This window comes from Apaloderma vittatum, unplaced genomic scaffold (genome assembly GCF_000703405.1).
Source record: "Apaloderma vittatum isolate BGI_N311 unplaced genomic scaffold, ASM70340v1 scaffold1336, whole genome shotgun sequence".
Taxonomy (NCBI): Eukaryota; Metazoa; Chordata; class Aves; order Trogoniformes; family Trogonidae; genus Apaloderma; species Apaloderma vittatum.
This window is the reverse complement of record NW_009722079.1, coordinates 74669-90129: the sequence shown is the minus strand read 5'-3', so window position 1 is coordinate 90129 and position 15461 is coordinate 74669. Positions and strand designations below refer to the sequence as shown.

General features: G+C 40.1%; 1 protein-coding gene across 1 annotated transcript; it reads left to right on the top strand.

Annotated features, from left to right (window-relative positions):
* Positions 1-271: 271 nt before the first annotated feature.
* ATP7B (ATPase, Cu++ transporting, beta polypeptide) lies at positions 272-15243 on the top strand (the record flags this gene model as incomplete). Its single annotated transcript, XM_009871613.1, has 16 exons — positions 272-348; positions 694-868; positions 1447-1680; positions 1866-1957; positions 2135-2262; positions 3365-3519; positions 3731-3865; positions 4613-4807; positions 6355-6537; positions 8210-8408; positions 9711-9857; positions 11163-11305; positions 12853-13056; positions 13167-13284; positions 14036-14138; positions 14895-15243. Coding segments are annotated over 16 exons (2553 nt in total), but the record flags the coding sequence as incomplete, so codon positions are not given.
* Between the last annotated feature and the right edge of the window lie 218 nt (positions 15244-15461).

Genomic DNA, 15461 nt, shown 5'->3' with positions numbered 1-15461 from the left:
ATTGTACTTAAGAAACCTGGGACGTTTATTGCATCTATACACTGCGTCTATGTATAGGTAGCAGGAATCCTTTACAGTCCACACTTTAAGTACTGTCTGAAATATCCTCTTATGTTGGCAGGATCTGAAAATAAATAAGAACTTGGCATTTATTATATATGGAACAGTGTCCTTTCCTGACATTTCTTCTAAAAGTAGTGTCATTTAAATATGAGTAATAAAGTTAGTTTAATCAAAACCAACTCATCTTCTCCCCCCTTTCAATAAAAAGGAAATTGGCTTTCGTGCTTCGGTGGCCAGAAGAGTTCCAAATGCACATAACCTGGATCATAAAAAGGAAATACAGCAGTAAGTATTTCTCCTTCTCTCTCACTAATAAATGTGTATAGATTACCTCCCCTCCTCTCCTCTTCCGAGTTAAATTAGTTTATCCCTGCGCAAAGCATATTTAGTTTTATGATTTGCCATTTGGTTTGAGTACTTTTATTGCTTTCATTAGTTTTGATTTTTAACTGATGCATGTCTATACAGTTAAACATGTATGAGACACTGAGACTGTTCCAAAGTGTTGGATCTTTCCCGAATATCCCGAAGCTGTGTGCAAGCACAGTACTAATACCCCAAGCCCTGCACTTTTGGCCTGGGTACTGCAGGGTGTATGACAACCAGGGATTTACAGCTTCTGCTTTGCAGGTGGAGGAAATCTTTCTTGTGCAGCCTACTGTTTGGTATCCCTGTCTTAATCCTAATGATTTATATGCTAATACCCAATGGTGGGCACCACGGGTCTATGGTGCTGGAACAGAACCTCATTCCTGGATTATCCATTTTAAATCTTCTCTTCTTTGTCCTGTGCACTTTTGTTCAGGTATGTTCACAGTACTTCCTTGGGATTTACTTTCTATTCATCTCCCATTTATGTAATCGGATGTGATAAAGAGAGGAGACTGGAAAGTTGTAGTGAATTGGGCCTGCCCTCTTGTCTGTGCCACCTACACAGAATGAAGTGGCACTTTTCTGCAAGTTACCCATCCTGTAATTGCTGATGCAACTTAGTCCTGCCAAAGCTGTGTCAGATAGTTTTCCAAGTGGGGCAGCTAGTGTTAAAATGAAGAAATACCTGATCAGCTGCAAACTAATTGGATAGCTGTAGGTAAACCCTTTCAACTTCTGTGCCTTGTTCGCTCGTTTATTGCTGAGGAAAAGGATGATATTTAGCTGTCAGAGTTGTTCTGAGGACAAGGAAGGGCAAGTGAGAGGATGACAGTTGAGTCAGCCTCCTGGTAGACCACTCCACTGAAGTTAGATCAATGTGAAATTTGCACGGGACAGCAATGCTTTCCCTTATCTACTACATGTTTAAAATTCTGCTATGGGCAGTATTATGTACTCTTTGCTTTCACTGCTGTGATCTTAATACGAGTCTCTCCATGCTTCCACTGACAGTTTCTGGGTGGATGGTATTTTTATGTACAAGCTTACAAATCGCTGAAGCACAAGACGGCCAACATGGATGTGCTCATCGTCCTGGCCACGACGATCGCTTATGTGTATTCCTGTGTGATCCTGTTGGTAGCGATAATTGAAAAGGCAGAGAAAAGCCCCGTCACTTTCTTTGACACTCCTCCGATGCTGTTCGTGTTCATTGCCCTTGGGAGGTGGCTGGAACACATAGCAAAGGTAACTCATCTTCACGCCAATTCTTTTACCTTTATGATGAGATTAGAATTAAATTATTCGGAGGGATTTTGAGCCAGATGTTTCTGATGTAGCCTATATTATACAAGGTCATTTAGAGTTTGTTAAGTACACATCAGCATTTATATATCTCAATATATCTTAAATGTTCATCTTCTGTTTCTTAGAGTAAGACGTCCGAAGCTCTTGCTAAACTTATATCTCTTCAAGCCACAGAAGCCACTGTGGTGACTCTTGGACCTGACCACTCTATCATCAGGTATATATTTATCAACCAAAACACCTTCAGCCTGCCTGGGTGCACAGACTAGGCTTAATGCAGTTAGTGTGAAAGCATTATTGTTATTGTTGTTATTGTTGTTATTATTATTATTATTATTATTATTTTTAACTGATGATGTAAATAACCTGTCTGTTCTATTTGTGTCTTTTGCAGAGAGGAGCAGGTAGCTGTTGAATTGGTTCAAAGGGGTGATATTGTAAAGGTTGTTCCTGGTGGAAAGTTCCCAGTGGATGGGAAGGTCATCGAAGGCAGTTCTATGGCAGATGAGTCTCTCATTACTGGTAATTTCCCTTACTCTTATGCAAAGAAGTGGAAATCTTCTAGAACTCTTTCTTACAAGACAAGAGAGCAGACTCAACCCAAAACCTGCTTTTTGAATAAACTGCTACCCTCATGGATGCTGTGCCTAGCCTTCATGAGCTTGAATCCAAATCCCACGATTGCAAACGCCCTAAAAAGATGAAGAATTTCCACTTAGTTTGGTCACTTTTATTAATGTACTGATGGGATGGGTAGATCCTAAACACAGTTGTCATTCCAGAATGCTGGTGGGAGCTCCCCCTGGAATGTATTTGCAGAGATGATATCTTCGCAGAAATAACTTCTGAAGGGTGATAAGGAAATATTGCTGAGATGTTGGGGTGTGTATGCATGGGCACCGAACAGGGTTTCTCACAGGAGTCGTCCAGTGAGCAAGAGGATAAAAAGCCTCACAACTTGATGCTTATTAAGGATTCTGGAGATTTTTCACAGCTTCTGAAATTTTAATTTTATTCTGTAAATATAATAAGGATTTACTGCATTGTGCAATTCTCGTAAATAAGGTAAAGGATATAAAAACTTTATATTGGCATTGGCTTACTTGTTTTAGTTATGTATTTCCTTTGCTTGGGGAACAGGACCACCCTTAATTTAAAAGAACCAATCATTATCACTGACCTTACAAACAGAAAATCAAGATTTTTATAGAGCTAGCGTTCTTGGAGAAGAATATGTGAGTGTGGGAATAGAAGCTTTGCCTAGTCTTTGAAAACTGAGGGTGGTGGATATAAAGACAGGTTGCTCAAACTCCCATGGCTATGCAAAGGGTTAATCTGAGAAATTCCTAGAAGTTCCTTTCACAACCAACTTGCTCCTGACCCTTTTGAGGGATGGCATACTGGAGTCAAGACCAAAGAAACAGCATTTGCTTTGAAACTAAACCTAGAAAAAGGGTTACATAAATATGACACCACATACGCATGTCTTCACCTTCACTAGTCAGAGATATATAATACGTGATTTCTGGTCATTATTGCTTAGCATACTGATTTTGCTAGCATACGATGAGCTGTATGTTAATGGACTAGATTCACTGTTATTATTCTTACTTTTTCTTTCCAGGGGAAGCTATGCCAGTCACTAAAAAACCTGGGAGCACAGTGATTGCTGGTTCTATAAATGCACATGGCTCAGTTCTGGTTAATGCAACTCATGTTGGTAATGATACCACTCTGGCACAAATTGTGAAATTGGTGGAGGAAGCTCAAATGTCAAAGGTAAAAGTAATAGAAAAGAAAACCTTATTCACAGATTTTGATTAAATAAGAAAAATATCCAATATTTTGATATAATTACTTTTCCAGCAAATTGTGTGTTTTTTCCAGACCTCAGTAAAGAATCAGATGAAGACTGCTAGATATTTTCATGGATGCTGTGCATTTTTGTGTTTTGACCATCAACATGCAAATACCTGTTCTTTTTTTATAGGCACCTATCCAGCAACTGGCAGATAAGTTTAGTGGATACTTTGTTCCATTTATCATCATCATTTCAACAGTGACGTTGGTAGTATGGATCACAATTGGTTTTATAGATTTTGATGTTATTCAGAAATATTTTCCTGTAAGTAATTTCATTAAGAGCTCAAGTATGGTGTTAGGATATCTTCCAGTATAATTAACATATCTTCTGTGTGTAGAGTTTGATGTTGCAACCTGCCAAATATTTTTGTACAATGAGGTGTTTTCTACACAGAGCAGATAATTGCACCAATTAATATCTATCTGCAGGTATAAATATACCTTTGCATCTACCCCTTAGTTCTGGATAGGATTCCTACAAACTGAAATTATCGGCAGTCTTTCTGGACTAAACATGATCTATAGCTGCATTGCAAGGACCTGAGCCACTCCTATCATGCCTGGATTTTTTTTTGGACGTCCTTATTCCTGATGGCAAATAGTAATTTTTGCTTTATAAAAGAGATGAACTTTTGTTACTTTTTAGGATGTGTATTTGCGCCACTCAAGCAACTGTGGGTTCCATGTACCTGGAAATAGGGTTCTCCTTCGCTAAGTGTAAAGGAAATGCTAACAAGACATATTGTCATCCTGGAGCCTGAGAGCAGAGTCAAGCAATTTTGTGCTTGAGCAGCCAAAACCCCCATAAAATAGTCATAAACAATTCATAACATTGATTGTTCTCTGCTATTACAGTAACAATAATAGATTGCTCTCCTTTACTGGAGGTCTCCTGGTAAATGTGTTTTTTTGAAATGACTATGATGGATGGTAAGTTGATGTTACCTTCTATCAGCAACATATCTCTTTTTTCTTTTTTTTTTCCTCCCTCTCTTCCCTCTTTTTGTAGAATCACACCAAGCACGTTTCAAAAGCTGAATTAATACTGAGGTTTGCATTTCAAACCTCAATCACTGTTCTGAGCATCGCATGCCCCTGTTCTTTAGGCTTGGCTACTCCCACAGCTGTGATGGTGGGCACAGGAGTTGCTGCCCAGAATGGTATTCTTATCAAAGGTGGAAAACCCCTGGAAATGGCACACAAGGTTAGTAGTTCATTCTGTAGTTCATTCACTTACCCAGCTGTTGCTACATGAAATATAATTTCCTGGGATATCCTGCTGGTCCAGAGAAAGATTGCAGAATCATGTTTGGGTTTTTTTTTTTCCTGTTGGTTGCTGCTCATTAAGGTAAAGACGACCAGTCTGACCTTCTTTCTTCCAAGCAGTCACAGAAAGGTGTTGAGACTCAACAGTTCCTGCAATCTCATGCCAGTGAGGCTGCTAATATTATGCATGACCTCAGAGGTTTCTGACTTTGGTGCTCTCTTTACTTCTCCTGCAAATCAGCCCAATAATATAGTGATTTCCTTCTTTCCTCAGAGCTGTTGTGAAATGTATATTGTTCATGATCAGTAGTTTAAAATGTAGGATGTAAGAGAAAGACAGAATGATTTAAAGTTGTTTTAGTTTCTAGGAAAAAAGACAGAAGGTGGTTGAAAAAGTCCGTCAAAGACAGAACACTGATGAAAAGAGGAGGAGGATATTGAAAGAGAAAGAGGCTTGACATGTTCACAGCCAGTAAAAAGAATATGAGTTTAAGCCATGCTATAGTAGACTGGATTAGACATATACAGAACTTTTTAAGGGAAAAGGATGGAAAGAGTAAATTAATCAGACTGATAATTCTTGTTCTTGCTGGGCTTTATAAAGCATAGACCAGAAGTTTTTCCAAGGCTCTGCAAAAGACAAAAAAAACCCCTGCTAATTAGTGTCAGGACTTTTAATCTTTCAAATACAAGTGAGGCTAGGATCAGGGCTTGGAAAATTACGTGACCTGTTGGATTCTGCAAGGTTGGTGTGTAGGAATAGCAAGGAATGGAAATAGTGCCTACTTTGTTGGGGTTTTTTGGTTCTTGTGCTTGTTGTGCTATGTTTTATTTTCAGGACTAGAACTGACTTTAGCTTTGAGTTTCACCGTGTGTGAGGCAGCAGTTTTTGGTTCATTCTCAATTCCTGAAGACCCATGGGGCTGGCTAACAAGTGATTGCTGAGTTTGGTGAATAGCATGAGGCTGGGTTTGGTTAGGTTGTTGTTTCTGGAACTTGTTGCAGCTTCTTGCACACTTGCCACCTGCTCTATCACCACATAATTTCCTGAGTCCTCTTTTCTTAGTGCTATTGGGGATTGTTTAGAACGGCATTTGTAAAAGCCCTCCTTGCATTTTATACGTTGTGGTAAAAGTGATTAAGGTGTCATCATGTGAATCCTGCAGGTGAGTACATACATGCACCCACAAAGGACAGTACAAGTCCGACAATGACTCTGTTGTCCGAGATCCTGACAGAGGTACAGAACGATGTTGTAGCTTCAGTGAAATCACTGTACGGGGAATGAATAAAAAAGCATGAGGAGACCTGCTGTACAGGTATTTCAAGGTACATACAGGTATCCCTGCTTTTGTAGGTTTATTCTGTCTTGGTGTGGATACAGTCAACTGATTATTAAGATTTTGCCTGTATTTATGTGCCTAAAGTGTATGAGCATCCCTACGCTCTTGGGCTTAGGCAGTAACATGGTTTTATTTCTTGTAGATCAAGACTGTGATGTTTGATAAAACTGGTACCATCACCTGTGGAGCTCCTAAAGTCATGAGGGTGCTTTTGCTGGGGGACACAGCTGTGCTCTCTCTGAAGAAGGTCCTGGTGGTGGTTGGCACAGCAGAAGCCAGCAGCGAGCATCCTTTAGCAGTGGCAGTCACTAAATATTGCAAAGAGGTACTTAACCCTCCTGTTTCATCTGAGGCCTGAAGGGATTTGTGCACATGCAGCAACGTTGTACAAAATGAGCAAGTTCCAGAGGGACAGACCTGCCTGTAAAGTAACCTGACTGTAGTCATTTCTGTTAGTCACTTGCTTATCTGAATAGATTAGGCAAAAACCTTTAAAACCTGAATATTAAATTGTGATATTTGTGAGTTTCACAAATGCATTAATAGATTACTCAAGTCTTTGCAAATTTTGCAAATCCTCAAAGGTAATTTATATATTGCTTGTGTTCATCAAGTGTTTCAGGAAGAATGAAAGTACAAATAGTAATCAAAATAGGAAGCATGGTTTAAATAAATTTCTTTCTGCTAAGACAAGTCTTTAATTGATTTATGGAAAAATTAGTTGGCAAGAATGTATCAAACTTATTAGTGATAGATCTTGCAGTGGTAAAATTAAGAAATTAAGCTATAAATTTAGAAGGAAAAAGAGTGTATAGGTAGTAAGTCAGTAGCCTCTCTCATATTTTACATTTTCAATTTTCAAATTTGCCTTAGTACTCCAACACATCTGCATTCATGCCATGCACCAGTTATTACTGGATCACAGGTTATATGAACTGCAATGCTATTCTGTTTGCTAATAGTCTCACCACCTGCTTTATCACTCCTGTGTAAGAACGTCACTGAAAGGTATATGGAATTCCAACTTCCAGAGACAACCCAGAATAATTTGTTTATAAATGAGTATTTTCTCCATTCTTTTTGTAACCAGGGTCCTGGTAATCCCTTTTTTTCATCTTGAAGGTACTCACTGGCTTCTTTCTCTAGCTCAACAGAAAGATAGAGTTTCCTTATCATTCAGACAGATCACTGCAGGAATTAAATACAGCTTTTCACTGATCTTTTACATACATATAAAAAACCTGATCCTACCCCATTAGTTGTCTGTGAGGTTAATCTTTTCAGAAGCTGTATGGCTTAGAATCCTAGAATGCATTGGACTGGAATGGACTTTTAAAGGTCATCTAGTCCACCCCCCCTGCAGTGATCAGGGACATCTTTCACTAGATCAAGTTGCTCAGAGCCCCATCAAGCCTGACCTTGAATGTCTCCTGGGATGAGACCTCCACCACCTCTCTGGGCAACCTGTGCCAGTGTTTCACAACCTTCATTGTAAAGAACTTCTTCATGATGTCCAATCTAAATCTGCCCTGCCCTAGTTTAAAACCATTGCCCCTTTGTCCTATCGCTGCACACCCTTGTAAGCAGTCCCTCCTCAGCTTTCCTCTAGCCCTCTTCAGGTACTGAAAGGCTGCTATAAGGTCTCCCCAGAGCTTTACTGTTATAGTGTATGTCTTTAGTTCTTAATCTTGGCTGAGGTCATGGTTGTAACTGCTTTGTGCTTGGATTACCAGAAGTTGCTGTCCTTTATGGTTTGCTCATGCTAGAGCTGAGACCTGAGTATGATCTGGATGGCTGCCCCTTTCTAGAAATCTAAAACCACAGCGTGTCCAGAACATCCTTTCTTTGAGTTCTGCACTACTGATACTCCATGCTGCTTTTCAGTCAGTCGTTCATTGTTAAGAGGAGGAATGAGGCCTCTTTTTGGCAGGAGTTATCTAAGATTTGTACCCCACACGGGCAGCAGAGACTGATGACGACCTCTCTTACATCCACAGGAACTTGGCACTCAGAGTCTGGGATACTGCACTGACTTCCAGGCAGTCCCAGGCTGTGGCATCAGCTGCAAAGTTGGAGGTGTTGAGGCCATCCTGGACACAGACGAGGAGGATCTCGATAAGCTGGATGCTAACAGGAGCGGGGAAGGCACTGCTCCTCTGGGAGATAATGCGCTGATCACGCTCCCAGAATCACAGGGTAAGTCTACCCCCGCAGGTGACCACCAATTGCGATGTGAGAGCTAATGAATGAGCAGTGCTGACCACTGTAAAGGAATCCTATCAGACTAGGAACAACAGAAGGGTGGATTTATGGTAGAGCAAGGCAAAGAACATGAGGGACAAAAATGCAGCTTTAGGGAAAATGGAAGTTCTCTCTTTCCCCTACCCTCAATCTCTCTGCAATGCAGAAATCTAAATAAGAATATAGATGCTACAGTGATAGATGACTCAAAAAGCCCATACAATATATAAATTTGGATAATAGAATGGTCCACCAGAGAGCAAAGTTTGCCAATTAACATTATCTTCCCATTTAAAGCAGTTGCCTTTAACATATATTATCTTATTGCAACCTTTTATATCCTACCCTTTAGTTCCATATTAACTTGAACCTTTTGTTTTCTGATTATATATCTCTCAAGGTACAAAATTAAAATAAAATAATTATAATCTATTCAGTAGAAGCTGCAAACTGAGTTTCAGTGCCTGATGTTTTTGATTAGGGTGATACATCTGCTTTTGTTTCAGGCTCTATGGAAGTCACTTTGCTCTTTTGTAGTGTTTGTTGGAAAGAAAGAAAAAGTATCTAAAACCTTCCTTAGAAGCTCGTAAGTTCTCTTTAGAAGGCTGTGGCTCTCCTGACCTTTTTGAGAAAGCTATTAGAAGAGTTAAATAAGAACTTTAAAATAATCAGAACTGTGCCATTTGTGAACAGTGTTAATGTAACATTTTCTCACCTGCTTCATATGTCTCTTGTGAAGTTGGCTTGAATTCATAATGAGATGTTCCACATACTGTTTCATTATTTGTTAGAGCAAGACTACTTTTTTCTTACCAGCAATAGCCTTTTTATTTGAAAGAAGTCATTAGTTGTGAGAACAAAGCAGCATGGCATTTATGAAATGTGCATACTGCAGTTATTCAGAAAAACAATGCCAACTGGCAAAGGCAAATGCAGGTGAATACTTCCATTAAATTCATGATGCAATTCTGTGTGTAAACAGGCACAGAATGAGTCTTGAAGCTGAAAAGTTTTATGAGGCTGTTTTCAAATAGTGCCTATGCATTTCTGTCAGGCCATGGCAGCAGCAGGTCAACAAGACTAATTCTATTTATGTCTTGCCAGTCCAGAGCACATATGCAAAAAATAAAATTAGGAAAACCTCTTCCAAATATCTTACTATGGCTAATGCAGCCTGAAATTGTCATCCTCAGACATCCACAGATTGTTTTCACTGTTTCTGAGTTTCTCTTTTTTCTTTTTTGTCTATGCACAAAGGTTCGTCACCTTCTCACACATACTCGGTGTTGATTGGAAATCGTGAGTGGATGCGACGCAATGGCTTGCATATTGCAAATGATGTAAATGATGCGATGACAGACCATGAAATGAAGGGACAGACAGCCATACTAGTGGCTATAGATGGTAACTGCTCTTCTTTGGAGTGACTTAACAAATACCAGTTGATCCTACCATAGAACGGATAAAAGCAAATTCTAGAGTAATTGATCAGCGGCCTAGCATCAAGACACTACTCTTTTTTTAGTGCAGAACTGCTTGTGAAATGCAAAGTATCAAGTTGCTCTTAAAAGAAGCTTTCACCTTAGAACAGTGTTTATAAGATTTTGTTGGGTAGTTTTCAATTTAAGCATCAATTTCTGAGCCTCCTGTTGTCTAGGACTGTTGCTCAGAAAAGCAGTGCCAATGCAGGGCATTTCTCCTCCTGACTTTACATCACTTAAGGATCACAGGCCAAGCTATTGCATCACTGATTTCCAAACGTTTCGTGAAAAAGCATGATGATTCATTAGATCATTCAAATATAATAGATTACACTAAATGAGTTTTGCTAGAGGGGTTCCATTCTGTGTTATGCAGAAAGAAATCCCAGACAACACATTAATATGAGAAACTGTTGTAATGGTGATGGATTGCCAGTGCATCTGTGATCTTGAAATGGAGCCTCTGATTCAGTTACTGAATAAATATTCTTGTTGTTCCGAGAGAGCAATTTTGAGAGGCATTTGGATGTCTCAGCCTGGGCTCCATCAAGAGTTCGACAAGATCAAGTGCTCTTAGCATGGAGATAAGGGCCCTGATGTACAGCTGGTGTTCCTGTCACTGCTAGTGATAGCAAATAGACATACAAGGATGCAAAATCTATTTAAGCCCTTAATTTTGAAAGGTAACAGGCAGTGATAAACCGATGTCTGATTTTTGTAAGTCATGTGAAGAAAACACAGATGCACCTTTGAGCCAATGTGTTGGAAGGCAGGTACACACAATTAATTGTAGCAGCAATCCAACTCTGAAAAAATAGGGCACATAGAATCATAGAATCACATAAAACTGGACATTCTATATGCCTCCTCCTGAAGGAATGTCTGAGTAAAAACACCAAAACTTCCTCTGGCCCACTATTGTATTTGTAGATATAAAATCTAGGCAAGTTTAAAAACTACCCTCTTCTTCTTCCCTTCCTCTTGGTGCTTAAATATCGAAAGTGTTTGTTGCTTGATCTGAAACAGGTAAATGAGAAAAGTGTGTGTGTATAAGAAAGAGACCATAATTTAGAAAACTGAAGACAATTGTTCAGGTTTATGAGTGTCGATATTGACCAGAACGTGTTATTTCTAAAGCCTCCACAGTGTGCTGAAAGGAAGGTCCTGTACTATTGTTGCCACTTTGCCTCCCACAGCTCTCTCTTACAGATGGTGTTTCTTCATGCAGGTATGTTGTGTGGGATGATTGCAATAGCAGACACTGTCAAGCAGGAGGCAGCCCTTGCTGTGCACACGCTGAAAAACATGGGAATAGATGTGGTGCTGATAACGGGGGACAACAGAAAAACAGCAAAAGCCATCGCTACTCAGGTATATGCTGTTTCCATGTTTCCATAAAATATACGATGAAGTTCTAAAACTCTGCTTACACAGGTGAATTCAGAGCAGGAAATCAGAATTTCCCTGGGTACATTAAATAAAGACTAACTTTTCTTGAATTGGACTGAAAATTAGGTCAGGTCCTATGGCCAGTGGCTGCACTAGGATCCCGCTGAAGGCAAGCAGTCAGTACTTCTCCAGAGATACGCTTTCTTCCATTACTTAGTCTGAATTGAAGCCTCCTGCTTCTCTTCACCGAAGGGCAACCGTGTTTGATTAGTGACAAGGAAAGGTTCCTTCAAGGTCTAGTCCTGTTCCCAGCAAGTGAAGTGGGAATTTGGCCTTATCTTTAAGGGTAACAGAGTAATAATGGTAACAATTATTGTTAAGAAACATAGCAGTCTAAAAGAGGTTGGGTTTTTGTGAAATTTCCTTCATTTCAGACTATAAATGTTTATTATTGTCACTCTAATTTGCTACATTGCCACCCTCTCCATCCTCGTTTCCCTCTTTCCTTTTGCATCAGTCTACTTCTAATCTGCCCTATGCCACCTTGATTTCCTCAGGTATCCCACCACACAGCTAACTCAGCCAGCACTGCAGTAGGCAAGTTCTTGTATGTTGTGAGGTTTGTTTTTTTTCTCAATGTGATGCTTTAATCCTTCTGCTATTTTGAGTAATGCCTTGGCTTTTGTGTTCAGTTGTGTTAAAGCACTTTCCACCCCACCTTTCTTTATTAAGAAGTCTTTCAGAAACAAGCTGTGGTTTACAGTTCCAGGCACTCAAGTGAATTTTTCGAACAAGCTTAGTCTGTGACAACTACATTTTTGTTGAATTTTTGGTGCTTACTTCCTTTTTGACGGAAAAATGGTAAGCCAGTCATAACATTTTTTTAAAATGTTACTTTTTGAAAGGTTAGATAGCATCTACCTTTTGTAGTGAAAAGCTGATCTCTGCCTGGTGAAGCAGCTAAACCAGGGCTGTTATCCCAGCCCTCTTCAGTACATGCACCTGTTCTTCAAATACAGCACAAATCCATTGGCAGCAACTCCATATGAGTTGAGATGTTGATGAGTACAAGCGTTTAGCAGGCCATCTCTTTATTTTCATAATTTCCCTGAGACTTGCACATACTTGGCATTTCTGTGTTTCCCCTGGTGTCACTGCCTGATTGCACGTGGTTCCTGTGTTGCATTTCACTGAAACCTTTACTGGTCCACCAATCAGCAGGATTGCTGAAAACTGGCTTTTCTTTCAAGGCAGCAGAGTTTTCAACAGCCCTGCAGGGCATGACCTTAAGGGCTGAGCTTCATTTGCCAGCATCTTAGCAGTATAGATGGAGAGGTCTGTAGTCAGCCCCTTTCTTATGCCAAAGGCATGTTGCTCTTCAGCTTTCTGTGTAGCCTGCAAGCCTTGCCTCCACTGGAATCAGTTTGGTTGACATTCCTTTGCGTCCCCTTTACCCAGCACAGCAAATGGATCTTCCTTTCAGCATGAAGCATGTCACCAACTGGGTGTGTTTCTTTCTCTGTATGTAGGTTGGGATCAAAAAAGTCTTTGCTGAGGTTCTTCCTTCTCACAAGGTTGCAAAGGTCCAGGAGCTCCAAAATGGGAGGAGGAAAGTTGCAATGGTTGGCGACGGAGTCAATGATTCACCTGCACTAGCCAGGGCTGACGTTGGAATTGCAATTGGAACGGGCACTGATGTTGCCATTGAAGCAGCAGATGTTGTTCTTATCCGAGTGAGCACTACAGTTTTGACCTGTCCTCTTTTATCACTGACACTCCTCTTTTTGGTTTGGTATCCTGAAGACCACACGTTGAAAACTTGCAATGCTCTTCTGTCTTGCAGAATGACTTGCTGGACGTCGTTGCCAGTATTCACTTATCAAAGAGAACAGTTCGAAGAATACGAATAAATCTGATTCTTGCCTTAATTTATAATCTTCTTGGAATACCCATAGCTGCAGGTATGTGACTGCCAAAGCTCAGTTTGTCAAAGACAGCAGCACAGTTGAACTCTGTGATGCATCTCACAGGATTTCCGGCTCAAGGAACTAGAGTTTCTTAGAGTATTTAAAGCTTGGCAGAAGGAGAACAAAATAAATGCATTCTTTTCTTTTTCCATGTTGTAGAAAAAAATCTTTGTTCTCCATATTTCAAAATCTTAGAAATAAATTCTTACATGATGAAATTAAAACCATGCTCTTATTTCACACAGCACTACTTGGGGATTAGCTTCTGTATGTTCAAACGCAGCTCCAATCAGATACCATCCCACTTCTGGGTGCTCTCTCTTTTATTCATCCTGAATCACACATTTTCTGTCCTACTACTTGCATCCTCTCTGCTTCTGTCAGACATCTTCTCATGCTCCAAATTCCTCCTTAAAACTTATTTCAAGCATTCCTCTTTTTTGGGGGGAGTAACTTCTTCCACCTTTCCCTGGACTAGTGCCTTGTCTTTCGGTTGGTTTTGCTTTATTTCATACGTGCAGAATAGCTGGAAGGAACAGTCTTACCTTGTGGCCGCAGTCTTGTAGCTGAATTGGTGCAAAGGTCCTCCCTTGCAGCAGAAGGGATATGTTTAAAAATAAGTGAGTAAATATATATCAATCCAATTGTGTTTATGGAGGTATCAGCAAGTCATGGTGTAGAACGTGTTCTGTGATAGGCGTTGGGACAGGTGGCTCTGGCTCATGTTGGTATGTTTTCTTGCTAGGTGTGTTCATGCCGGTTGGCCTCGTGCTCCAGCCTTGGATGGGATCAGCTGCAATGGCAGCTTCTTCTGTGTCTGTCGTGCTGTCTTCCCTGCAGCTGAAATGGCAAGTTGTCTTACACTATCACTTGGTGAACCATAGGCAATGTGGCTGCTGGGACCCAAGGGAGACATTACTGGGCTTTGTGTACATAAAAGTACCTGACAGTCCTTTGGCTTAGGGTTGTTCTGTCTAATCTTTGACTCTAAAAAAGACAGATGTCGCTATTATGAATGCACCTGGACTAAGACAGTACTGAGCATTCTTTTACTAGCATCTAAAAGTGTGACTGGACGCCATCTGGGCATCTGGGTTGGAGATCTACTTCAATACCAAGTGAGATAATGATCAAGTTTGGTTTTGCTGTGAATACCAAGTGAACAAATAACTCAAAAGGTAGTTCTCTGTAATGCAGCAGTAGATGTTTTCTAAAAGATTTGTACCTGGTTTTATTTTTTTTGTCTATTTAATTTACTCAGAGAGAGGTAAAGAAGCAGTGTATTTATTCTTTTGCATCTTTCTACAGATAAAGTATCTTCCTTGATTTTTTTTTAGAAGCAAGCCAATTTCTGACCTACAAGACTTTTTCCGTTTTCAAGTTCTATTATTTTTTTTATCCTACATTTTCTGGGTGCCAAAAAGGTGCACTTATAGTGGACTTACGTTTAATAGCATTGTGAGCAGACTCTTAGCCACTTACATTGTGTCTGAACTGCAGGTTAATATTTAGGTTATCAGAAGTTTCTGATTTGTTCTAACACCGAAGACACTTTTACACATTGACTTCTTGGTACTAAACATCTTTCCTCTTTCTTTCCTCAGTTATAAGAAGCCAGATACAGAAACTTATGAAGCACAAGCTCAAGGCCGCATGAAGCCACTTACTCCTTCCCAAATCAGTGTTCATATTGGAATGGATGATATGAGGAGGGATTCATCCAGACCCGCTCCTTGGGATCAAATTAGCCAAGTGTCTCTCTCTTCCTTGAGTTCAGACAAGCTGCCAAGACGTAACGGTTTTGTCAAGGAGGAAGGGGACAAGTGGTCATTGCTCATGAATGGAGGAGATGAAGAACAGTACATTTGAAGCACTGTATTTTCAGTAGAGGAGGAAACGTTCCTCCTCACCAGTGATGGGAGGGACCAGCTTATTTCATCAAGAGCTCCAAGGCTGTAAGTGAAGGAATTTCTTCAGCTCATGAAGCAATTGCAGCTCAGCTTGATGTTGGATTGTATGGAGTTTGGATTTTCTTCAGGTCACCAGTTATTTTTAGTCATGGGAAGAATCTCTAATGAACTGGCTTCTTTGCACGCAACAATTAGTCAAATAATGTAAACCCGTAATTTTCAAAGTCTAAAAGTTTCTCTCTTCTGGACTGTTTACTGGAC